This window comes from Strix aluco, chromosome 3, assembly GCF_031877795.1.
Source record: "Strix aluco isolate bStrAlu1 chromosome 3, bStrAlu1.hap1, whole genome shotgun sequence".
Lineage (NCBI taxonomy): Eukaryota > Metazoa > Chordata > Aves > Strigiformes > Strigidae > Strix > Strix aluco.
Genome location: NC_133933.1, coordinates 56356317 through 56381855, shown reverse-complemented (window position 1 = coordinate 56381855; position 25539 = coordinate 56356317). Strand labels below are relative to the sequence as shown.

General features: G+C 38.4%; 1 protein-coding gene across 9 annotated transcripts in view; it reads left to right on the top strand.

Moving 5' to 3' along the window:
* Positions 1-25539, top strand: part of MAP3K4 (mitogen-activated protein kinase kinase kinase 4) — a 124286-nt gene that overhangs the window by 78380 nt on the left and 20367 nt on the right. For 5 of the 9 annotated variants that reach the window (XR_012622512.1, XR_012622511.1, XM_074818645.1 and 2 more), the window contains exons 5-17: positions 3212-3358; positions 5976-6133; positions 6531-6647; positions 7065-7164; positions 7254-7337; positions 9633-9899; positions 11795-11944; positions 12986-13147; positions 14154-14287; positions 19621-19699; positions 21732-21810; positions 24033-24129; positions 25029-25145. Coding sequence is in view for 7 of the 9 variants with exons in the window: in XM_074818645.1 (XP_074674746.1) it covers positions 3212-3358; positions 5976-6133; positions 6531-6647; positions 7065-7164; positions 7254-7337; positions 9633-9899; positions 11795-11944; positions 12986-13147; positions 14154-14287; positions 19621-19699; positions 21732-21810; positions 24033-24129; positions 25029-25145 (1691 nt within the window). In the remaining 2 variants the exon portion in view is untranslated. The remainder of the gene's footprint in view (positions 1-3211; positions 3359-5975; positions 6134-6530; positions 6648-7064; positions 7165-7253; positions 7338-9632; positions 9900-11794; positions 11945-12985; positions 13148-14153; positions 14288-19620; positions 19700-21731; positions 21811-24032; positions 24130-25028; positions 25146-25539) is intronic. The other 4 variants (XM_074818640.1, XM_074818642.1, XM_074818643.1 and 1 more) reach the window with 4 other exon arrangements.

The window sequence follows — 25539 nt, the reverse complement described above, 5'->3', positions numbered from 1 at the left end:
TTGGTTTCTATAGTGGTTGACCTAGTGGGTGTCATTTGGGGCACTAAGACCTTTAAGTGTCTCCTACTTTTTGGTACCATTTGAAATGTGTAGCAGTACTGTTTGAATGTATCGGGCATGCTAGTCCTGATACTCAACTTTTCCAAGGTGAGGTTCAATTTTTGGATTCCTAGCAAGACAATTCAATTTAAAAAAAACCCAACTGATTTGCAAGAAGAAATACACACACAAAAAGAAAATCAGCACGGATTATATGCTTCCTGCAGTGTCCTTTCTCACTAGCTTCTGCTTTTTGAGCCATCTCGTCCACCTTTCACCTCCAGCAATATCTTTTGTGATGCTGATGACCCTGTGTTATCAGAGAGCACTGTTCTCTTTTAATGGCAATTTGTCCTTATGTGGCGGCAGCGTAGTTCCTGAACAGTTCAAGATAGTTCTAAAGTTACGAATTTGTGCTGAGAAGTGGAGGGATGCATGTGTGTGCACGTGTACATGGGTTATTTCTGTTAGGTGGTTAAACATTGATTGTTAAAACCTGTGTTGAGTGTCTTACAGCACCATGCAAAATTATCAGATCTTTCTGGATCTTTCATACCAGTTTGTATTTTCAAAACGGTAGTAGATAATACTGTTACTTCATAAAAGCTTCTTCCTTACAAAAATCAGTGGAGAAAGTAGGTCAATACTGCTAAAAGATTTTTAATTCCAGATTATAGGATACTGTAATAGAGAAATGCAGTTTACAAATAAGTAATTTCTTCATCAGCACCCATTTAAGTCTATAGCTAGAAGCAAAATAGCATATTGTATGTTGATGTAGGTGCTGATTTCTTAATTAGCAGTTGTTATCCACACACCTGTTAACCAGGTAGTATTTGAACACATGTTTTAATGATTAAAGAAGAAGCCAGCTAAAGGATGTGTGTTCGAATGGGGAAAACAGTATCTGATGATCAGCACTGTCTAGATGATCTTAATGGCACGTGGTACCTCCTGGAATTTTTGGGTCAACAGTCCTTATGTCAGCCATCAACATGTGCAGACTCCTTATGGTCTGTTATTGTTATGTTGCTTGCATTAACTCTAAGGTAGTCCAACCTAATTGAAAAGTGAACTGTCACACCTACCTGGTTTCTGATAAGTGACCGACACCAGTTGGAGCCGGTCCACGGTGTACTGACTAGTTACTGTGTTCTGCTTAATCAGGTTTTGTGTATTGGGTATAGTTATAGGTCACTTAAAATAGGTGTGGTGTAAATTTTGGAAGTTATTGGAAAAATTTAAATGTTTGGTGACAGATTGTTATTTTATAGGTCAAGTAAATGGGAGGGCGGGGGACACGAGGCAGGGAAAACGGGACAGGGAAAACGGGACACAAACCACCAAAAAACCCAGAAAACTTAATATAAACTTTCTTGCTCCAAACTACAGTAACCTAGAGGCCGTGTGACCTGCCCTACCTGCTCTGCAGGAAATAATCTCTTGTACAAACTCCCTAAACAAAAAAAATCCCCATCAAACAAACTAATAACAGTGATAATATTTTCAGTTTAATCTGCACATTCTGGAGTGTGCTCATTATAGACCATATTTTTGTTTGCTTTGTGTGTTTCAGTTCTAAAAGTTGATATTTAAGGTTAGCATTACAGGGCTTTTTGTAAATCCTGTATTCTGTTATTGAATAGCACTACACATCACTGTATAGCGCTGTTATTTTTTAAAAAGAAAAAGTCTTGTTTTTAATGAAGTTTTAGGTGTGTTTTATTTTGGAATGGACAGATGTTACTCTTTGCAAGTTTTAGAAGTGAAGTTTGCTTGTATCTAAGATATACCATACTATATAGTGAGGTTTTATGGATAAGTGATATTGCCAAGTCCCATCTGTCTTTCTGAATAATGAGTAGTTAAATACCAATTTTAAATTCTTTGAACAAGTTATGTTTTTCTTTGTGGATCCAAGAGCAAAAAAAACCCCAATAGGTTGACAGAGTACACTGGATGTGATTGGGTGGAGAATGAAGAATGCACATTCACTTTTAAATATATGACATGTTAGGGATATAAATGTGTAATTATTGGATTTCCACCTTACAAAAAGTGACTTTTTTTTTTTTCGCCTTTTTCACCTAACTTGATAAGTTTTAAACTACAGAGTTCAGAATATTACCCTTGTTTCCCCTGCATGTGGGGGAGCATGACATAACATGTTCTGGCCTGTAAAAGAGTCCGAAGACTTGTCATATTAGTAACACTATTGTATGACTTTTGCTTTCATGCCATTATAATTTCTCATACATTGAGCCATTGATAATATATTATTTTGCCAGGATAGCCATTATAGAAGATTTTAAAAAGCATATTAACCAACAAACAGTTCCATTCCCTCTGACCCTCTCTTTCTCTCAGACTCTCAAAGTTTTTGCTCAGGAAAGGCCAGGGGTTGTCAGACCTGGAGACTGGTGATAATTTCAGGAGAATGCACACTTAGCACTGGAAGGGTTTCTGAAAGAAAGGCATTTGTTATTGTAGGTTTGAAACTGTTCTTGCTCTTTGTGTACTCCTATGTCTGTGGTTGTGCACATTTCTTCAAATCAATAAAAGCTGTAAGCTTTCGGGAAGGGATGACAGCTGTTTGGCCAAAAGTGACCACTTCTGTGGTTGAAAAGAGTAACTTGGCTCATGTTAGCCTTGCCCAGGGAAGCAACAGAAGAAACACTAGCTGTTTTCAGGTCTGGTATTGGTTTTAGAGTTGTGGACACCTGCCCAATAGATTGACAGTGAATTTCCTGTAGTAAAACATTTCTCTTAGGTCTCAAGCATCTGTCAAACACATTGCATGTTATTCCTAGCTGGTTTCCATTTAAACTGGTGATTTGATGATTGTGAGCCCTCTTGCCCACTTTAAACTTTTCAGCTATGCAGTATGTTGCTTGCTGTGGCTCTGTGCAGGGAATGAAGTCTGAAACATCTGCCTCCATTTACAGTTATGTGGCAGATGGCATGATGGCAATTAAATACCCCTGGAAAACTAATCACATCTTTCCTGCAGACATGTAGAGCAACTGTATTAATTTCTAAAAGGTGTAGAAATTATGTAGTGATAAACTAACATGTTCAGACAAACTGGACTGACAAATTAAGCTTTCACTTCCCAGGGGAATTGAAAAGTAGTATCTTGACTGATGGCAGATTTTTGGTTTTTCTCTTGCAGCTAGTGAGAGAGTGTAAAGAGGTTCTGAAGGGTGGCCTGTTAATGAAGCAATATTACCAGTTTATGTTACGGGAGGTGTTAGATGACTTGCAAAAGATTGATTGCAACATTGATTCTTTTGAAGAAGACCTGCATAAAATGTTAATGGTAAGCTTCAAAAAGGAGAAAATATTTGGAGTTTTAGTAAGTATATTAATCTGAATACTGCTAATAGAAATCTATTGTCCCTGTTGGTCTCGCTGATTTTTTTGTTGTTGTACTCCTTTAACGTAATTTTATTGTTTTAATAGATTTATAAAGGTTACACAGTAGCCATTGCCATTTTAGCAATACTGATTTTTGTTTACTGGACTGTGGTATGGTATACTTGTAAATTGCCTGTATTTACAATAAAATGGTTCATATATAGAACTGTAAATTCCATATGTTTAGACTAAACTTTTATTAATCTGTTAGTATTGAGTAAAAAATAAATACAATTGTTTGACTAACTTCATGTCTTAATATCTTGGTATTGCATTCATCCATTAATGATACCTTATTTTTAATGTGTATTCATTATTGCAGTGACTTAAATAAGTATTTTCAGGACAAACACTTGGCCTCTGAAAGATATTAAATGAAATATTCTTCAGTAAATTTAGTTTAACTTACTGTTCAGTTGGATGTGACTGGTTTTTATTCTTCTGTGAGTTTGAGCTTTCTCCTCACTATTCTGGGGGGGGGAAAAAAAAAGACACACCTCAGTACCTCATCACTAGTGTTTTGTCAGCAGAGCTGTTGCTACCATCTATTGTTGAATACGCATGGATTTTCCTATTACATGCTTTTCATTGCCTACAATGGTGAAAATACACTGTTTTACCTAAAGTTTCTTATGCTGTGTCCCTGCCTTCATCTCCATCTGAAACTTCTGGAAACTTTCAGCAGAAATGACCTGGCTAGATGACAGGAAAATGGTTTATCTTGTCCATTTTGAAATTCCTTACCTGTTTTTTTTAGGTAGCTGTAATGTTCTTGTGCTTTGAGGCAAGAGTTTGAACTTTGGCAGCAGTTTTAATTGTGTAGGGATTTTGCTTTTTGTAGGTCTTGAAAGGGTTGGTAACAAGACTATGTAAATAGGAATAAATATATCAGACTTCAGAGAATCACGGTTTGTGCCTATTCAGAGTTGCAGGTTACTGTAGCGCCAGGAGCAGGGGAGAGAGATTGGATGAATGATCAAGATTGTCAGAAGATTGGGACAGCTGGGCAGAGGGAGCTGAAGAGGTGATCTGGACTGAAAACAGGGATAGGGAAAACTCATACAAAATCAGAAGGTTAAGACAGGATTAATGAGGAGTGGGGGTAGAACTTTTTGTCTTCCTATGGACTCCTTTTATAGGCAGGCCAGGTAGCTCAGAAGAGTACTGAAAGACAAATTAGGCTGAGAGTGAAAGGTGAATTAAAGTCAAGAAAATAGCCTGAGACTATCAAAACACAATACTTACCTAACCCAGAGTAGAGTTTTAAGGTTTTCCGTATCTACTCTGCTGTCTTGAGACCCCACCTAGAGTACTGTGTCCAGCTCTAGGCTACCCAGCATAAGAAGGACATGGACCTGTGAGGGCCACAAAGAAGATCGGGGGCTGTAGCAATTTCCTTAGGAGGACAGGACAAGAGAGTTGAGGTTGTTCAGCCTGGAGAAGAGAAGGCTCTGGGGAGATCTTATAGCATCCTTCCAGTAATTAAAGGGGGCTACAGGAAAGCTGCGGAGGGACTCTTTATCAGGGAGTCTAGTGATAGAACGAGGAGTAATGGTTTTAAACTGAAAGAGGGTAGATTTACATTAGATCTAAGGAAGAAATTGTTTACTGTGAGGGTGATGAGGCACTGGAACAGGTTGCCCAGAGAAGTGGTGGCTGCCCCCTCCCTGGCAGTGTTCAAGGCCAGGCTGGACGGGGCTTTGAGCAACCTGGTCTAGTGGAAGGTGTCCCTGCCCATGGCAGGGGGGTTGGAACTAGGTGATCTTTAAGGTCCCTTTCAGCCCAAACCGTTCTGTGATTCTATGATCTTGGTATTATTACAGTGCGGTCCGAAAATACTTAAAACCAGTAGGAAGTGTCTTAACCATTTCTAAGCAGGGATGTTGCTTGATGTTATGGATTATTGAACTAAAACAAATCGCAGCTGATTTTTTGCATTCAGTACTATGCTGAAGGGCAGATGTTTGGAGGATTGTACTTACCTGGATTTTTATGTTGGTTTACAAGAAGAATAAATAAATAAAGGTGAGAGATAAGACTTGATATAAAGGAACACAAGGTATAACGTAGAATTGGAGAAGCCTGTTTACTGCACTTATCCACATCCAGGAGGATATGTTCGGATAAAACCTTTTGGAGTAATCCAGTTAATAAAAGTTTTAGAGACTGTTTTTCAGTAGTTCAGCTGTAAAAACTCTGGCCACTGTGGGTATTCACTGATAGAGTAGTGATTGCAGCACAGCAAGCAAGGTGGTGATACTGTCGATATTTTCAGAAAAATATTGTGCAGACATAGTGTTTAATACTCAGTAGTACTTTCTACTTCCCAAGCCATAAATTGCACTTCCTGTGTGGAAACATGTAGCTCATTTTCAGTCATAGCAAACAAAAACTGTTGTAGAAATATTTTCTACAAATTGTATAATATTGAGATTGTTGATTTGAGAAGTTATAGACCTTAGTTACACGTTGTGTGTTGTGCAACAACTTCTGTTTAAATTATTTCTTTCCATGTACAGGTTTACTTTGATTATATGCGAAGCTGGATCCAAATGCTACAGCAGTTACCTCAAGCGTCTCATAGTTTAAAAAATCTGTTGGAAGAAGAATGGAATTTCACCAAAGAAATAACTCCTTATATAAGAGGAGGTGAAGCTCAAGCTGGAAAACTGTTCTGGTAGGCTTTAATTACTCTGCTTATGGTGTTATTTTGTACCAGATACATATTCAAGTCAGCACTTGTTCTGAGTTCCCAGATTGGGCTTCTTGAGGCCTCAATAAGCAGCTGATAATCTTTGTGAATTTATGGATTATTACAATGACTGTAGCTGTAGGATGCAGTAAGTGCAGAATGCTCTTAACTCTAGCTATAACAGGAATGACTGCTTCTGTGGAAAGTCCCCATTCCTGCTAGCCCTGTGCATGTAGAGTAACTGAGGGCCCCCAAGATGCTGCTTGTTTCTGCAGGCGGACTTGGCAACGCGGCTCTCTTGCATTGGACAGAGTAGGAAGAAGTTTAAGGTGCCATGCTACCCGAATAAGACTCTGAAGTTCCACCATTTCTGTTGCTACAGTGATATTGCAGGAATGCTGCTGAAATCTACAGGAATATTTTTAGATTCTGGACTACAAGACAGTTGTGATGAATTTTGGGCCAGTGCCGATGACAGTACTGCATCAGATGAAATCAGGTATTAAGCCGTTCGGCTTAATAATAGCAAACACACTTATGTTTCTATACCCCTGACAGGTACCTACTGCATTTGATTTCTAAGAATGAAAATCTCCTAAATGCAAGACTCCATATACTTTATTGCTGATATTTCAGCAAAATGAACCATCACTTTGTTCGTTTGAAGCCTAGTAACTTTCTTTTTAGTTCAGGGTATGAGAGATTGTTTGTGTAATGCTCTTTAAATGCAATTTTTATATCCTTATCAAAAGTGTGCCTGCACATGTTCAATTTATTTGTCAGCTGCTTGTAAATATTTATCGTTTCTATGTTCTTTCTATTGACACATATGTAAATAATTCTTATTTTCTTATAGCTATATAAATGCAACATGATTTATTAAAGCACTGTCACTTGGTTCTCACCAATTTTTCAGGAGGTCTGTTATAGAGACCAGCCGAGCACTCAAAGAGCTGTTTCATGAAGCTAGAGAAAGGGCCTCCAAAGCTCTTGGTTTTGCTAAAATGCTGAGAAAGGTAAGTTAACAGCCCAGTCTCATCTTATTTATATGCTTTAAAGAAATTTAGTCTGAAAGCATGTTCTTTTGTTTTGTCATTACCTGTAGGACCTTGAAATAGCAGCAGAATTTGCGTTGTCAGCTCCTGTGCGAGATCTTCTGAATGCTCTGAAAACAAAAGAGTATGTGAAGGTAAATTCAGTTTAGAGGCATGAAAGTAGAGTGGGGATGCTAAGCAAAACGTCAAAGGATATTTATTGGCATACTTTTGATTTTTTTAATGTGTCATGTATTTAATATTGAATTGTAGCAGTCATTATTTTCTGTACCTGTGTTTGTGTGAGAATGCTAGTCTGTGTTTTCGGAAATCAGTGTCTAGTTCCTTGTCTTCGTAAAGGTTCTCTTTGTGAGTTAAGAAAAGCCTTTTTGCTTCAACAGTACTTATTCATTTGTGAGAGTGGAGAAATAACACTCAGTAGGGAGTGTTATGAAAAATAAATGCTGTAAAGTTTGAGGTAAACAGATAAATCAGAAAATGGATGTGTTTAAGTGGATAATCAGACTATGGACCTGTTTTGTGTGCTTTTATAAAGCAACAGATATTATAGTGGAAGTCTGCTCTAGCAAACTTCCTTGAGAGTACTAAGGATGTGAGAAATACAGGGACTGTGTTCTGTTTCAGAATAACTGTTCCTAGAAAACTGTTGTACAGCAAAAATGTGTTAAACTCTGGGTGCCTGATATTTACTGTGGTACAAATTCCCACATTTATGGTTTGGCACTTTATTCCTTAAAAATTTCAAGGTCAACAAATTTAAGTATATCAATTGCTTCAACATATTAAATTTATTTGGATCTGCTGTTCTTTTTTGTCCTTTCATACAGTTAATATATACAATTCCCACTTGGGAAATAATTACTTCTACTTGACAAAATTCTTGTTAGATTTATATAAATGATTGCTAAAAGTAGAAATTGGTTCAAGGGGAGACTGACAAGCTCATAGGAGAGAAGTTCATAAAGGTTTGTTAAACACATGGATGAAACACCTGGCTCAGCAGGACCCTGGTCTGTGAATTGTTAAAGAGTGGGAGAATAGTCAGGGAAATCAGTATATGTTTACTTTTAAAAAATATTTTTCCCCAAGTATCCACTCTCGGCTGTTTTAAAACACAATATTAAATTTGGTAGACCTTTTAGTTAAAGATAGTATCGTTGTTCTTAAGCACATGTTTTGAAAAAAAATCTTAATCTCGAGTTTAAAAAAATCTGTGTAAATACATGGGTTAAATAATCTAGGTAGATTATTTGGACCTCAAGATTTATCCCTCTTTATGTATTACCTCTCCCCTTTTTTTACCACTCAAAATGACACACATTTTGGTGATTAACACCTCATACAGGCCCTCTAATATCATGTAGTGAGTTTAAATTTTTAACAGCCTTTTCAATCGGATGCTCATTAGTTTTGGGAAACTATTTTAGCTTTCAATAACAACCATCTAGTTTTTACATTGACCTATAGATCATAATGATTTTAATCATAAAATATGGCTGCCTAATGGTAAAAATGTTGAGACCAGTGTTTTGTCTTGTCTTGATGATGTCAGACTCTGAAAAGACAGAATTAAACTTCACTGTTAGTTACCTCATGTCAAATCACAGGTATCAACTGTTTTACTGTTTTCATAGTCTGATTCTGATGCCTGACTTGGTTAGTTACCAATGTGACAGATACAATGCAGAAGTAGTTTTTAAGTAGTATAAGTAGTATTTTATTAAAAGAGAACACTCTTACTGGACTTAATCTCTCTTTCATGAATAGTAGAGTAACTGATACTTTTTAGCCATATTTTTGCTTACTCTTATGTTTTGTAGCCATTAAGAAATGTTCTGTGGACTCTTAGAGATCCTGAAGGAATTTTTCTTCTTCTAATATTCCAGTCTTAAAAACATATGCTTCATAAGTGTTAAATTAGTGTTGACTGATTTACTTTTTTCAATATGTGTATATATATATTTTATACATATACACGCATACATAGTGTAAATGTGAAATCGGACTTTTTGTAATAAGATTCCTTTAGAAGAATTTTAAGAGTCGGGTCGACATAGCGCTGAGGGATATGGTGTAGTTGGAAACTGCCAATGCTAGGTTAAAGGTTGGACTAGATGATCTTCAAGGTCCTTTCCAACCTTGATGATTCTGTGAATATGTAGAAGGATCAATTGAAGGTGCAAGGAAAGATGTCACTAGAAGTTTGTGATCTAGCAGATTTCAAGAAAATAATTTCTTATAATGCATTTTGACTTCTAGTGCAAAAATGGCTGAATGTATTGTTTCAGTATGTATATTGTACAGCTGTTTAAGATGGAAACTCTCCCTGTTGCTTAAATCAGATTACATATATCTATTTTATCTATTTTATATATCATCAAAGACAGTGAGATTCACTCATTCAGTATATTTATTTTTTTTTTCTACAGGTACAAATCCCTGGACTTGAGAGTTTACAAGTATTTGTACCAAATAGTATTGCAGGGGAAAAATCTGTGATTTTGCAGCTCCTCAATGCAGCTGCCGGAAAGGATTGCTCAAAAGATTCAGATGAGGTTGCATATGAGGCCTATTTACTAATGACCAAGCACAGTGATAAAGACCATGAATTAGATGACAGCTGGAGTGCATGGACAGGTCAGCCAGTCAAAGTAGTGCCACATGTAGAGACTGTTGATACACTGCGCACCATGCAGGTGGGTTTGTTTTGGTTTTTTTTTTCCCTGTGTATGTGATCTCTATACTTCTATGAATGCTTATCCTTTCAGATTAACCACAGTAAGTGAGGTATGTGTCCTTTTATAGGTAATAAAAAGTTAAGTTCAAGGATAGGGTTGGTTCTTGGTTGTGCTAATGCAAGTATTAAATTCAGTGGATTTTAGCATTTCTTGAAAAGATTAATCTCTACAATGTGCATTTTTCAGGGTTAGACTTTTATAATAAAGAGATAGTTTCAATATCTAGTTGTGTCTTTGATATCAGAAGTGTGGATAGGAGTTGAAAATGGTACATTTTATAAAGAAGGCACCAGTCTCCCAAGAATGTGGTGGCTGTGTGCTTTCCACACACTGAGGCATGAAACCAGTTACTTTTGATCTTGGATGAATTGTGACATTTAAAGTTTTGTGGAAGCTACTGGATGTTCAGCAATTCTTCTGGAAGAAATCTTTTCAGTCATACTTTCCTTCATCCCAAGCCAACAGGAGTTCCCTGCCAACAGTTCTGTTACGCTTTAGCAACTGAGCCAGCTGCAGCTCCCTGCCCCTCCTGTTCTTGTATCCTCTGTTAACCTAAGTGAATTTTCCTTTTGGTATGTCATGCAGTTCCTCAGATCCCTACCATAAATGGGCTCTACTGTCCACGAACAGAGTGACTTTCCATGTCACTGTGCCTGGCCTCTAGCATTCAGAGGGTTCTAGCAATTAAAGGCAGTTGAAAAAGTCTCTCCTGTACATACTGCTGTTTTTAATGTGCAAGCATGTTACTTCTTGTTTGTCTGTTGTCCAGACTGAACAATAAAAAACCAGCCTTTCATTCAGTGCTTAGAATTTCATTGGACTTCTATCAAAGTTAACATTTCATTCAGAAAATGAAAACAACAAAAGATGGAATTTGGTTTGCAGATGGTATTCTGTCAGACATATGTAAGCGCACATAAAACACTCTGTGTATGTGTCTGTATGTGTATAACACTGTTTATTAATTTTTTTAAATCCAATATTGAAAGGTTAGGAAGTAAAAAGTCCTTCAGAAAGATTGTGTCCCGTGTTTTTAAAAGAACATATTTTGATTGCAAACTAGAGAAAACGTAAGGTGTTATTTAAAAAATACTAATAAAATAGAAGAATTCCCATCAATATTTTAAAAATGTTGAGAGTGAAACTATTCTTTAGGTATGAGGTAGTGAAAATTGGGATGAAGTAGGTCTTGTTTTGTGAGTAATTTGTTGCAGATACATTGTCTGTAGTTTGAAATCAACAGAGATTAGTATGTGACTCATAGTGCCACAGCAAAGGCAACACCATCTGTGACTGTGTACTTTTATAGACTTCTGCAATATCGGAGCTCTTGTTTCCAAAACATATTCTTACATTTTAATAGTTTTCAAAATCTGAGCAATTCCTGTATGGTAAATCTGTGGCTTTCGCTGTTCACTAATAGGTTTTTGTCCTGAAGTATATTACATTACTTGGATAAAATGTGCATATTTACGTGATGGTTGTTACCTCTATCTGCTTTGAGAAAATAAAATTATTTTGCTTAAGTGCTGCCTTTCTGTGTATAACTATTCTGAAGATAATTTTAATACAGCATTTCCCAAACCTTTCCTGAAGTGAATAGGAATGTATTCTCTTTGAAAACTTGCTGTGGCATTTGCCCTAACAGAGCTCTGCTCATAAAATGAGAGTTTATCAAGTTCAGTTGCCAGCATCAAGCTTTTCTGTGTGAATTAAAGACTTTCATGAACAGCAACAAGAGACGTCTTTCATATTTTAGAATTAAAAAAATAACCAGTTGGATTTTGTTGATATGGGACATGTGTTTATAGAGGATTTTGTTTATAAGAACTAGCGGTATCTTGTATTCCTAGGTCGATAACCTCCTCCTTGTAGTCATTCAATCTGCCCACCTTGTGAGTCAGAGAAAAGCTTTCCAGCAGTCTATTGAAGGGCTCATATCTCTGCACCAGGAACAGACATCCAGCCAACCAGTCATCGCCAAAGCTCTACAACAGCTAAAGGTAAGCAGTTTTCAAGATTCTCAGTCAAAAGTGATGGTGTTTTGCTCACTGATAAGTAAAAATGGGTAAGGAGACTTGATTGCAATGCTGATGGTATATTCTGCAATTGTAATTTATGCAACCTCTGTGGACTTTATGTTCAGTATAATTTTCATTCTGTTTTTGCAAAGGATTTGTGAGTGTATTTTTGAGCAATATTGGTGTAACCATTTTTGCACTGGCTAAGTGGGAAACAAGTCCATAATGCAATAGAAATATTGATAGCAGCAGAATACATACGTTGTGCTATGAGAGCACTATTGAATTGAAAGAACATGTTTGATTTCATAAAAATAAATTCCATCAAAATCCATGATCTGCCAGGCACAACTTTTTTTTTTTTCCCCCATATTTGGGGAAGATGGCTGCTTTGTGATGTAAAAGTGGATAGATCTGTCTGGTTTTTTTTCTCTTCTTTTTTGGTGTGAGGTTTTTTTTTTGTTGTGGGGCTTTTTTTTTGTTGTTGGATAAGTGTTTTCTTTGGTGGGGTTGTTTTTGTTTGCTTGGTTTTTTTGTAGGGCCCAGAAGAGCGAAGTTTTGTTAGGTTGAAGTTGCAACATCAGGTCCCTACATTTCCCTTTGAGTTCAATAGAAGCTCTGTCCACACACCAGGGTGAAAATACAACCAAAGGCTTGGTCATGTTATAGATAGTAAAACTCATTTTCTCTTTTCTTGTCTATCTGGTTTTGGTTGGTGTTTTTGTTTGTGTGGTGTTTTTTTCCCTGCCTCCCCCCCCCCCCCCCCTTGCCTTTGTTTTTAAAGTGAATCTCACTCAAGCAAACAAACTTAATTACAACACTTTGGTTAATTATAATATTTGCTTAGTGCAACTGCTGGATAGCATTTGTTTTTCCAAGACTAAATGAATTGTGATGGCATTAAAGTACAATTCCATTTAAAGTAATGTAATTGTTAGATTCATGTTTGCCTTAGTCTTGTCAACTGTAAAATATAAATAATAAATTGATGCCACTCCATCCGTTTTTGTTGTTGTTACTCAGAGTGACGCATTACAGCTATGCAATAAGATAAGCAGTGCCATTGATAGAGTTGATCACATGTTCACATCTGAATTTGATGCTGAAGTTGATGAATCTGAATCTGCCACTTTGCAGCAATACTACCGGGAAGCCATGATTCAGGGTTATAATTTTGGGTTTGAGGTAAGGAGACAAAAACTTAATGACACATTTGTCTTGTAGTTTTGGTAAGAACCAATTGAAATTTTTGGTTTTGCATTAGTGCAAATAAGGTAACTATAACTCTGTGGAGTATGAAAAATTCTAGCAGAACTTTGTAAAAAATGTGTTGCTGCAGAAATCTTACGTGCAAATGATTGAAAAAGAACAGCTAGATGTATTAAACTCAGACTCCAGTTAGCAATGCCTGGAACTCTAAAAAACTTGGTGATTTCAAGTGTAGTCTTGTAGGCTCTGCTACTTGTCAGGATTTTAGATGAAATCAAATATCCTTTGATATTGAATGTAATTGTATAACTTGGCTTCTCAGAGTTTTCAGCCTAGAATAGCATAATACTGTAATATGCGTCATTCTTTCAAAGTTTATGGTAGTTTTTTGATGCAGTGCATATAGCTTTTGAGTGCTATCCTTAGAGTGCTGATGAGGAAATGGCATGTTCAGATGCTTTTAGTATACTATTTCTCTATTTGATTCCTGTGCGCTTTGTAAAATTCTAAGATTGTATCATACCCTGACTTACTTCTAAGGATAGTCTTCTAAAAACAGCTGGTATTTCTGCTTAATTTTTAAAATGTACATACATAGCTCCTTTATCCCCTAATGTTACCTGCAATATAACTAAAAATAAACACTACTTTGCGGTTCAATCTCTGGTTATGGAACTGAGCATTTATGTAGGATGTTTCTTAAATGATGTATACACTGTTAAATATCAGCACGTGCCCATATACACACAAGAATGCAATATAGCTCAAGTGTTGCCTCTCATTTTAACACATTTTATGTCATATATTTTTTCATGATTTTTTCTATAAATATGCGACTGCTTGCATAAAATAATTTTGTCTAAGAATAGGATGTGACTGTTACCACACTGTAGAGTTTTGTTAGCCTGCAAATACTCTAGTAGGTATTGCAAATGGTATTTTTGTTATTAATACGTGAAAAGTAATCTTTAGTTTCTTACAGTACCATAAAGAAGTTGTTCGTCTGATGTCTGGAGAATTCAGGCAGAAAATTGGAGACAAGTATATCAGCTTTGCCAGAAAATGGATGAATTATGTGCTCACAAAATGTGAGAGTGGCCGAGGCACTCGACCCAGGTAACAGCCAACTTGTTACTGCTATAGTAGTTTGTATTTAAATACCATGCAGGACTTTTCACACTGTGAATAATACTTTATTGTTTAGAAGTAGTTCTTCTGAACTATTGATGCTTCTGGCTCTTAAGTTTTGAAAGTAATTTGAATAGTAAATGTATGAAACAAAATGAACACTCCAACTGCTTAGCAGGAGATCTTGTAGAACATTGTCATGGTTTGAGCTTGGAGGTCAACTGAGCACCCAGCAGCCACTCACTACCCCCTTCCCCTCCAGTGCTGGGAAGGAGGAAAGCAAAAGACCCAGGAAGTTGAGATTAGGACAGGAAGGGATGATCTCATCCTTTAAGACAGAGACAAAAAGCCGACTCGTTAGGGGAGGAAGAAGAGAACATAAAATTTAATACGGACACCACCACCACCACCAGGTAACAGACAGAGCAGGACATGAGAAGCTTTACCACGTCTTGAAAACACCTCCCCTCCTGCCCCCCCCCTCCTTCTTCCCAGGCTCAGCTTTGCTCCCAATATCTCTACCTCCTCTCCACCAGCAGCACAGGGGGTAGGGAATGGGAAGTGCGCTCAGTCCTGCCGCTTCTTCCATCTCGGCGGTGGAAGCTACAACAGCGGGGCCTTCTTCCCTTGGGGTCCCGGCCTCCTTTGGGTGCAGGCAACTGGGTCAGTGTGGGGCCCCCACAGGCCATAAATTGCCATCTGCTTTACCTCCATGGGTGGCAGGGGGGTGGCCCTGCCGTCTCACCACGGGCTGCAGGGGAGTCTCTGCTCTGACACACCTCCCACCCTTCCTTCTCCTTTCTTCCACCGGCCTTGGTGTTCACACAGATGTTCTCGCAACTCCTCCTCATAACTCCCACAACTCCTCACAGGTTCCTCTTAAATACATTATCACAGAGATGCAGCTAATTGGGCTGACCTTAGTGCAAAGGCAGGTCCTACTTGGAGCTGGGGGGGCTTTGAGAAGCTTCTCACAGGGGGCCACCTCTGTAGCCCCCTCCATTGCTACCAGAAAACCCCCACCACTCACTCAAACCAGGACAGCTGATGGAAAATGGGAAGAAAAAGTGGAGATTGTTGGACCCAGACAATTAAAAGGCTTTAGATAAGGGTCATTAAGTTGGAACAAAAGTGCCATGTGATCGGGAGTCACTAAAGATTGCAGAATATGCAACATTCATTCTTTGGGTATTCTACAGAGAAAGCAGTATTGTTTTGTAAGTTGCAGAAACAATGTACGTATGGAAGCTTTCGCCTCCTGTCCTTCTGTTAGTCCTTTCTGAAAGCATCTGAAAGCAGTATATGGCCCACAGATGAAGAAGTGTTTCCGCTCTGGTGAAAATTCTTCAGCTTTATGATTGCAATAATGGATGCATTTGTGGATGTGTTTTGTTGTAGTTCAAAGTACTTTCTGTCTGTTGACAGTAGTGTTGTGCCCAGTGGTGTCTCAAATTGTGCTTACAGTTGGTGCTATGAAACTCTACTGCTGAGCACTAATGAAAAAAGTTACAAAGTTGCATCACTTTGAGGACATAAACAGAGGAACTGGGAAACTGGCCCAAGCGGAATGATACCATTACTTGATTTATTTAAGTGGTTTTGCAGCATTTTGCAGCTGGTATATCAGAAATTTAAAATAATTATTTTGCATTAAAATAGGTGCCTTATGTTGATCTGTGCTAGCACAGATCACATATCAGTGACAGTTTTATTTTCCTTAGAGCGTAGGGCTGATCGGTCGGTCCTGGAGGTGGTTTGTTCTGCTTGCTGGAAGAAGAGGAGGAAAGAGCGGGTAGGCTGAACCATGTGTAGAAAGGCTAGTCAGCTTAGTGTGCTAATCTTAAAAAACAAAAGGAAAAAACCAACCAAACAAAAACAATAAAAAATCAAAACAACTTAAAAGGCTTTTCTAACTACGTTAACAACAAAAGGAAGACTTAAGACAACATTGGTCTATTACTTGATGAGATTGGTCACCTCGCAAATCGGGACGATGATAAAGCAGAGACATATAATTCTTCCTTTGCCTCTGTCTTTAACACAAATGATGGGACCTGGGACCCCTGGAGTCCTAGGTTGGAGGACCATGACTAGGGGAGTGTTAAACTCCCAGTTGACTTTTGACTTGTACAAAATTTGCAGCTGCTTGGAATGCATGCGAGTCTATGGGGCCTGATGGAATTAATTCCAAGGTACTGAAGAAATTGGCTGATGTTATTACAAGACCTTGGGACTGGTCTTGGGAATCTGGAGAGTTCCCTCTTGACTGGAAGCTAGCAAATGTTACTCAAATTTTCAAGAAGGGGCAAGAAAGAAGACCCTGGTATTATAGGCATGTCAGTCTCACTTCAGTTCCTGGTAAAATTATGAAGACGATTATTCCAGGAGTTATTGAAAAAACACTTAAGAGACAATGTAGTCATCGATCAAAGTCAACAGGGCTTCATGGAGGGCCAGCCATGCCTTACTAACTAAATATCTCTTTATGACAAATTTACCCACCTAGTGCATGAAGAGAAGGCAGTGGATGTGGTTGGTTTTTGTGTTTGTTTTTTTTTTATTATTATTAAATTACTATTTTAACAAAGCTTTTGATACTGTCTGTTACAATATCCTTCTGGACAAAATGTCCAGCATACAGCTAAACATGTGCACAATATGATGGGTGAACAATTGGCTGAAGGGTTGGGCTCAAAGAATTGGAGTAAATGGGGTAACATCTGGCTGGCAGCCAGTCACTAGGGTGGTTCCTGGGGCTCAATTTTAGGGCCAGTTCGCTTCAGTGTTTTTATCAATGATCTAGACACAGGAGTTGAGTACATACTAAGTAAGTTTGCCAACAATACTAAATTTAGGAGGAGCCGTTGATTCCCTTGAGGGTACAGAGGCCTTACAGAGAGAATGTGATAGATTATGAGTGCTGGGCAATCACCAATCGTATGAGATTTAACAAGGACAAATGCCAGATTTTGCAGCTGTGGTGGTGTAATCCTGGATATATGTATAGATCGGGAGCCAAGATGTTGGAGTGCAGCCCTGCAGAAAGGTATCTCAGGGTTCTGGTTGATGGAAAGCTTTATGTGAATTAACACTGTACCCTGGTGGTGAAAAGGGCCAACCGTATCCTGAGGTGCATTAGGCACAGTTGTGGTGGTTTAGTCCCTGCCGGGGTTTGAGACCACGTGGCTGCTGCCCCTCCCCCACAAAGGGAGTGAAATACAAATCCCGGGGCTGAGATAAGGAGAGGTTTAATACAACAGTGCAACAGCAACACAGCAAACAATAACAATAACAGTAGTGACAATGAACAGAGCAAAATATCTACCAATACAGCAGTGAGAACAGAGCAAATCCCACAGTACACGCGGTAACCGACTGTCCGCTTCGGCGCCAGGATGTGACCTCCACATGGTATCTGAATAACCTGGCTAGAGCTCCCCCCCTACTGCTGGGGAAACTTAACCCTATCCTGGCTAAACCAGGACAACAGTATAGCTAACCGGTTGAAAGAAGTGATTGTCCTACCATACTTAGTATTGATGCAGCCTCACTTCGAGTACTATGTGCACTTTTGGACTCCACAATGGAAGAAAGATGGAAAAATATTAAAATGTGTCTAAAGAAGGGCAACAAAGATGATGAAAGGACTAGAGGGCAAGACTAATGAGGAGTGATTGAGGATACTAGGTTTGCTCAGCTTAGAGAAGGGGAGACTGAGGAGTTACCTCGTTGCTGTCTACAACTTCCTTATGAGGGGAAGTGGAGAGGGAGGCACGGATGTCTTTGGTGTCTGGTGATAGGATGTGAGGGAACAGCTTAAGGCTGTGTTAGGGGAAGTTCAGATTGGATATTAGGGAAAAGCTCTTCACTGAGAGTGTGGTCAAGCTCTGGAACAAGCTCCCCAAGGAAATGGTCATGGCCCCAGGCCTGTTTTTCAAGAAGTGTTTGGGCAATGCTCTTAAATATAGGGTTTAACTTTCAGGTTGCCCTATGTGGAGTCAGGAATTGGGCTCCTATGATCCTTGTGAGTCTCTTCCAACTCAGGATATCCCATGATTCTACTTTCATTTTGTAGGTTGCAGCTGCTAATTCTAGTAGGTCTAAGAGGAGGCAGCGGGGGGAGAGCAGGTGGCTGAAGACAACAACTTGCTCTAGCCAAGTTCTTCTTTGCCAGTCAGAGAGGGACCTGGGGGTGTTGATTGACAGCCGGCTGACCATGAGCCAGCAGTGTGCCCAGGTGGCCAAGAAAGCCAATGGTAGCCTGGCTTGTATCATCAATGGCGTGGCCAGCAGGGACAGGGAAGTGATTGTCCCCCTGTACTCAGCACTGGTGAGGCCGCACCTTGATTACTGTATTCAGTTTTGGGCCCCTCACTACAAAAAGGACATTGAATCACTCGAGCGTGTCCAAAGAAGGGCAACGAAGCTGGTGAAGGGTCTGGAGCACATGTCGTATGAGGAGCGGCTGAGGGATCTGGGGTTGTTTAGTTTGGAGAAGAGGAGGCTGAGGGGAGACCTCATCACCCTCTACAACTACCTGAAAGGAGGTTGCAGAGAGCTGGGGATGAGTCTCTTGAACCAAGCAACAAGCGATAGGACAAAAGGTAATGGCCTCAAGTTGTGCCAGGGAAGGTTTAGACTGGATGTTAGGAAGCATTTCTTGACAGAACGGGTTGTTAGGCATTGGAATGGGCTGCCCAGGGAAGTGGTGGAGTCCCCATCCCTGGAGGTGTTTAAGAGTTGGGTTGACATAGCGCTTAGGGATATGGTGTAGTTGAGAACGGTCAGTGTTAGATTAATGGTTGGAGTAGATGATCTTCAAGGTCTTTTCCAACCTAGATGATTCTGTGATTCTGTGTTTTACTTCACCAGTCTAGGCCCTGAAACCACTGATGCCCAGTTACTGCTGATCAGCTAGTCATTAAATCATTAGTACTCTTTTGATCTTGTTTCAGAGAGGAGAATTTAGGCAGAGGACATAGTGGTTTGACTTGTTGCTCTGAAACATATTATGAGTGAATTGATGATACTGTTCCCAAAGATAGCACGTATATGGGTTGAGATATATAGCATGGCCTGCTCATTTTATTTTGCAGTCTTTGCTAAAATCAGACTTTATTTGAATATAACTGGGCAAATGTATTAATACAAGTTAAATATTTTACCTCTTGTATATTAATCCATTTTCTTACAACGATTTTATCATATTTTCCAGAGGAAAAATAATTAACTGCCATTTACTGTTCTTGGATGTTGTTGAAACTCTTATGATGGCTTTAGCTGAAGAGCAATTAATTTTCTGTCTTTTCTTTTTGAGATAGGTGGGCAACTCAAGGTTTCGATTTTCTTCAAGCCATTGAGCCAGCATTTATCTCAGCTCTCCCAGAAGATGACTTCTTGGTATGGAATAAGTTATTCTGCTTGTTTATTTCTAAATGCTTGTGAAGCTATCAGTATGTTTTTAGGGATATATTTTTATAAAACAGTGTTTGAATACAGGTGCTGTTCTGAAACAATTGCTGTTACATATAACTGTTGATGCTGATATCTCCTCAGTTTGTAATAGAGTACTGAATAGAGTATGTTTGTGACCATTGGCATTAATGTTTTCAAATTGCTGACAAGTTGCTGATACTGTCTTGGGAGGCTATTTCCCTTTGTCTCTTGGGAAGCAGCCTTTCTACAGAGGTACAATTTATAGTAGTCATAATAAATTTCTGAGTATAAGCTTCTGAGGCTTAGTTAGAACCCAGAGTTCATTCATGGGTATGAAATATGAAATCACAGATATTTAAAGGTATTTCTTCAAATTTTACCAACATGAAACAGATTTTTAAAGCATCTTTCTTTTGTTTTTACTGTGAAAAAATCACTAGACTAGAATTGGCTTTTTTGTGTGCTCTGCCTTCCTCCTTTTCCTGTGGAAACAAAATTCTGAGAATTTATTTCTCTGGTCTTGGTACAGTACTACAGAGAAGTGAAAGCACAGTTGCCACAAAATAGCAGAATGTGAGTGTCGGGACCTCTGATCTTTATTAATTTCAAGACATGTTTTGAAATGCCAATCACATTCACCTTGTATAATACAGAAATGATAGTTTAATCTTTTTTTCACATGTGTTTTTATCAAGACCTCTCAGGTTATGTTTTAGTCCCACATGTGTGTTGCTGAAAAAAGGGTCGTCTGCCTAAATGACAGATTTAAGCTTGTATTTGAAATACATGATACTTTAGCTTTAAAATAGCCCCTCAACTTTATTTGCTTTGAAAGTTTCTAAAACAGACTTTGACCAAGTGGGAGAGAAAGGGGGGAACCCAAAATCTTAACTGCATTTCTGAACTTTTGCTTTCTTAAACTAGATTTCAGTTTTGGAGAGCATCACTTGAAGCCACTTTGATTAATCTGACTCCCGTATAACACAGGTCACAGCATTTAACCTAGAAATGCCTATGTCAATCCTAATACCTTCTTTAGATAGTACCTAATGTCATAGATGAGTGACGGTCTAGATTTAAAGCTGAGATGCTATCTCAATCTGGGTTGGTAAAATACGCCAATCCAGGCTAAACCCTTTACTTTTTTTTTTTTTTTAATTTTATTTAATAATTCTTTTTTTGTTAGTCTATCTTCAGGTTCCTGGTCTTTACTAGTTTTTGAATTTCTGGAAGAAATTTTGACTACTCTGAATGACTTGTATAGAAGCTGCCTTCATAGCAGCTATGCCAAAGAACATAATTTTAATTCTTTATTGTGAAGACATGTTTTGTCCCTGTTGTTCTGACAAATGAATTGAACAAGAGGAAGATTTAATAACTTGTCCAAGGTTACATACACAGTGAATAGTACACCTAGTAACTAAGCTTAGATTACCTGAGCCCCAGTTCAGTGTTTTAACTATTAAATACCCTCTCATGGGTAGATAAGGAAGGTGGATTTCTTGTAACATGCAGTGCTTCATATTTTGTTGTTTTGAAGACTTTCGTCATGTGATTCAGGCCATCATACTCTCACTCAGTTTCTGTGGATATTTCTTCTTGGAGTGGGGAGAGGGAGGGCAGAGAAGGTTCTTGCAGCTTTTTCCATCAAGCTTGTTTTTAATTTTATTAACAGTGGATATTTTTCAGTTCTACTAGCTTTATATTATGAAATGTTCTTTATGAGATATCATTGTTCAGTTCTTATGGTTACATAATGTTGAGCAGGTCAAAAGGCAAGACAAGACTAAGACTTCCTAGCTTAAAAAAAAAAATCAATGAAGTCAAAACCCTAATGTAGATCCAAAAGTTTAATATAATTGATAGAATGTAGGGGTGCTTACTTGACAGATTACATATTTAACCAGTGTCATTTAATTACTGTGACCTTTATCGTATGACTATCAACTCTCTTGTAACATAAAATATCACAACTTTTTCTGTTTGTCTTTTCTAGAGTTTACAAGCTCTGATGAATGAGTGCATTGGCCACGTTATTGGAAAACCTCACAGTCCTGTTACAGGTTTGTACCTTGGTAAGGCAGAAGTTACTGGCATTTGTTCTGGAGCTTTGCCGCTACTGTTACAGAATTTTGATTGTAAAGTAATTTTAAAATGCTAGAAATACCAATAAAAGTCTGTTTAAGCTTTTCATGACTGTTGATGTGAAACCCATTATTGCTTGACAAAGTGTAAATACATAGTGGTTTTACTCAAGAAATTTAAAAGCTTTACAGATGCTTTCCTCTGATTTTTGTCCTTGAATTCCTGTGAAGTCCTGAAGATCTTCTGGAAAAGGATTGTGACTTTTTAAAGGTTGGGTAAAGAAACAATTATAACTTTAAGGAGGCAGTTTCAGCTCCCTGTCCCAACATTTCATTGTGGCACTGCAGATATTTACACTTTTGACAGACTTAGATTATTGAGGTACAGAAGAGTTATTACTGGGAGCTTGATGACAGAGCTGTGGGGAAGTAGTTTTCCAGTATCACAAAATTTGTTACAGTGTAAAAAATATCTTTGGTATTAGAGTGAAATCTGCGTATTTTGTTGTTTATCTTGAGAAGAGGATGTTTCCTCAGCTGTGTTTCCCTTTTTGGCATCTCTTTCTCAGCACTGTTTCTTTCTTCCTCCTCCCAAGTCCATTGACTAGTCTAACATTCAAAATACCACGTTGTCTTTTCTTTCTCCTGATGTCCGCTTCCTGGATAGGCTTTATGGCAGAAGACATGAAGGGACGGTAGTTTGACTCAGGCAAGGAGGAGTTTTTTCCAGTATTTCAGGAAAGTTTCAGTTTTGATATAATTTTGATGAGAACTTCATAGCTGAGAAACCTTCCATGATGAAAGTCAGTCCAATCCTTTGGAAAGAAGCATAGTCCAAAATAAATTTTAGCCAAGTTCTGTACTGTGATGTAAAACCTGTACGTTCACTTTTGATACTGTTGTTCAGAGGAAAGCCCATTTTAAGTAAGTCACTACATGAGATTCTAAAGTACTGAAACTCTTGTAAATGCTATTGCAGACATAGCAGATCACACAAACTAAATTGCTTGACAGCTTTTGGCTGAGAGGCATGGAGAGGAGGTGACAGAGACGCATGGTACAGACTTGAACAGCAGGCTGAAACTTTAATACATGTGAAATAAACATAAATAAACATAAACTGTATCCTGGCTGCAGATATTGCAGATAGCCCTTTCTATCTCATGATCAGGAGAAAAATAAGAATTCCTAGTTCCATTTGCATATCATGTTGAGGGACTTAAACCCATTGTGATCTTTACCCCTTTTCTGAAGGGGAAGGATCCAGTTGTGTGCATGCTGCTGCCTGTAGGCACATAGCTGGGGGCGTCTCCTGGTGTTTAATCCTGTCTCTGCATTGTGAAACTGTCTGTGTCCACCCAAGTGAGTTAGGGTCTGCCTTCTGGGTCTTCTGCTGGTGTCCTTGTGAATTACAACAGGACAACCAGCACTTGGCCCTGGCATCTTTTACTTGTCCTGGTAGTGCAAACAAGGCAGAAATGCAGCTCACTGATTAACCTAGCTTGGCAGAAAGTACTGACTTGTGTTTTGATGGACAATCAGCTATCTTTTGATGTGACTGCCACAATATTTTTCTGGCTAATTAAGGAGGGGTTGAGGGAAGGGGAAGACGCTTCAGGCTCCTCTTACAGGCACTGACTGAGCTAGGCATGAGGACAAAGATGGCTCATTTAGGTTTGACCCTGTCCCTGTGTACCACTTCTTGGGGCAGACTGTCATGGGGGCATTAGTAGGGGTAAAGCAGACACATGTGGGTTTTTTTCCCAGCTCCTTTTGCTTTCTGTTATTGTCTGACAAAACTAATTCTGATGCAAAAGGAACATAATAACACTGTTTGCTTTTAAACTATTATTTGGTTTATTAATATTTATTTTGCAATAAGATAAATCATCTTTAATCTGTAAGGTTGAAATAATGAAGATGTAGTTTTAGTGAAGTAAGTACACCTCTTCTAATTGCTAGTTTTTAATTATCTGGAGAATTTTTGTTATTTTATAGGTGACTTACATGAAACAAAAATATAATTAATACGTACAATTGATTTATTTAAAATTGGAATAATTTGGATTTTTCTTAAAGGTTAAGAAAGTATGTGCCACTTCACACTTAAAACAAATTCCTATTTTACAGTGTTAATTTTGTGTCTTGAATTGGTTGGTCCTAACGGTTTTTCTGACATCTGAGTAAATGTGCTACCTTTTTCATGTTTGCAGCTATTCATCGAAACAGTCCCCGTCCTGTAAAAGTACCTCGGTGCCATAGCGATCCACCAAATCCTCATCTTATCATCCCCACGCCTGAAGGCTTCAGGTATTTAGAGTTAGTAGAGAGTTCTAAACTGGTTTATCCTCTCTTGGCTATGCTGACTGTCAGTAAGTGGAACACCTCTTCTTTTCTGTTGAGGGCAAAGCAGGTAGAAAAAATTAGCATGTTAGTGATCCGGATTTTATCAGTGTGCTTTTAAGGAGGATATAGTTTCTTTTTCCCCCCCGCCCCCTCTTTATTTTACAGTTTTTATTGGTGCATGCTTTCTCACTTTGAAGTCATTCTTATCCCCTTTGTCTTTCCTGAAAACGGTGTTTCAATGTAAGAGGCTTTAATCCAGTGAAAACTGCTCATTAACAAGACTTTTATCTCATTTCCCACTTCGAATGTCTGCATACATGACCGTGACAGTGCTTTCAGTAGTTTAGCATAGATAAAGACTTAAAGATGTAGCATTCTGGAATATGGTGGCATTTCTGCGTCATTACCAACCTGCTGTGAAGAAGCTTAAAACAGTGGTTGGTTTTGCTTCCCTTTGAAAGAGTTGACATGAGAATTAATGCATAACCCGTTTTTAAAAATTTCAAAATAAACTTTGCCATACATATTTTTACACAAACAAGATGAAGAACAACAACACAGTGTCAAACTCTACACTTGACTTTTTTTTTGGAAGTTTCTTAGCTGTTGGCAGAAACTAGTACTACTCTGAAGATCTGGAGATTTTTATTTTGATGATTATTATTATTGTACATATTGACAGCCCCTGAAGCTTCTGAGACCCAGAAATATTCCACATAAAAGTCTTTATGTACTTGAAAAACTTCTAAGATCGGGCCTTATTATGCACACTTCAAAATTTTATTTTTAAAATAAACTTTCAACTCCATACATACTTTTTTTTCTTTTTAAACTGTTTCCTGAAGTTTTTCTTCTTGCCACAGCACGCGGAATGTCCCTTGTGATGCACGGAACCATTGCAGTGTTGCTGTCAGTCGCCCCGCTCCCATCGGTAGCGACTCAGCTCAAGCCAAACCTGTCAGCAGTGCAAATGATACCAGGTAGCTCCACTCCATGACATAGCAGCCTCATTCTACTTATATCGCCCGTATAACTGTTTCTGCATACTTGCATCCTAGTAGATCATTTGCACCGTGCTTTTCCGTCCCATCGTGTCTTCCATGGCTCCTTCATTCATGTTTGACTTGAGCAAAATCTGATGTCTTAGAAGTAGATAAGACCGCTTTCAGATTTTAAATGTCTGAACAATGTGGTAGTTAAAGCATGTGGTTCTGACATAGATTACAAATTTTCTCAGTTAAAATGTCCATGAAATTAACCTATGCCAGTCAGTTCATCAGTATAACTTTACTAAATAATCAGTATTGGTAACTAACACTTTGCACTAAGATGACTGTAAGGTGCAAATATGCCCAAGGATTTATTTTTAATGTT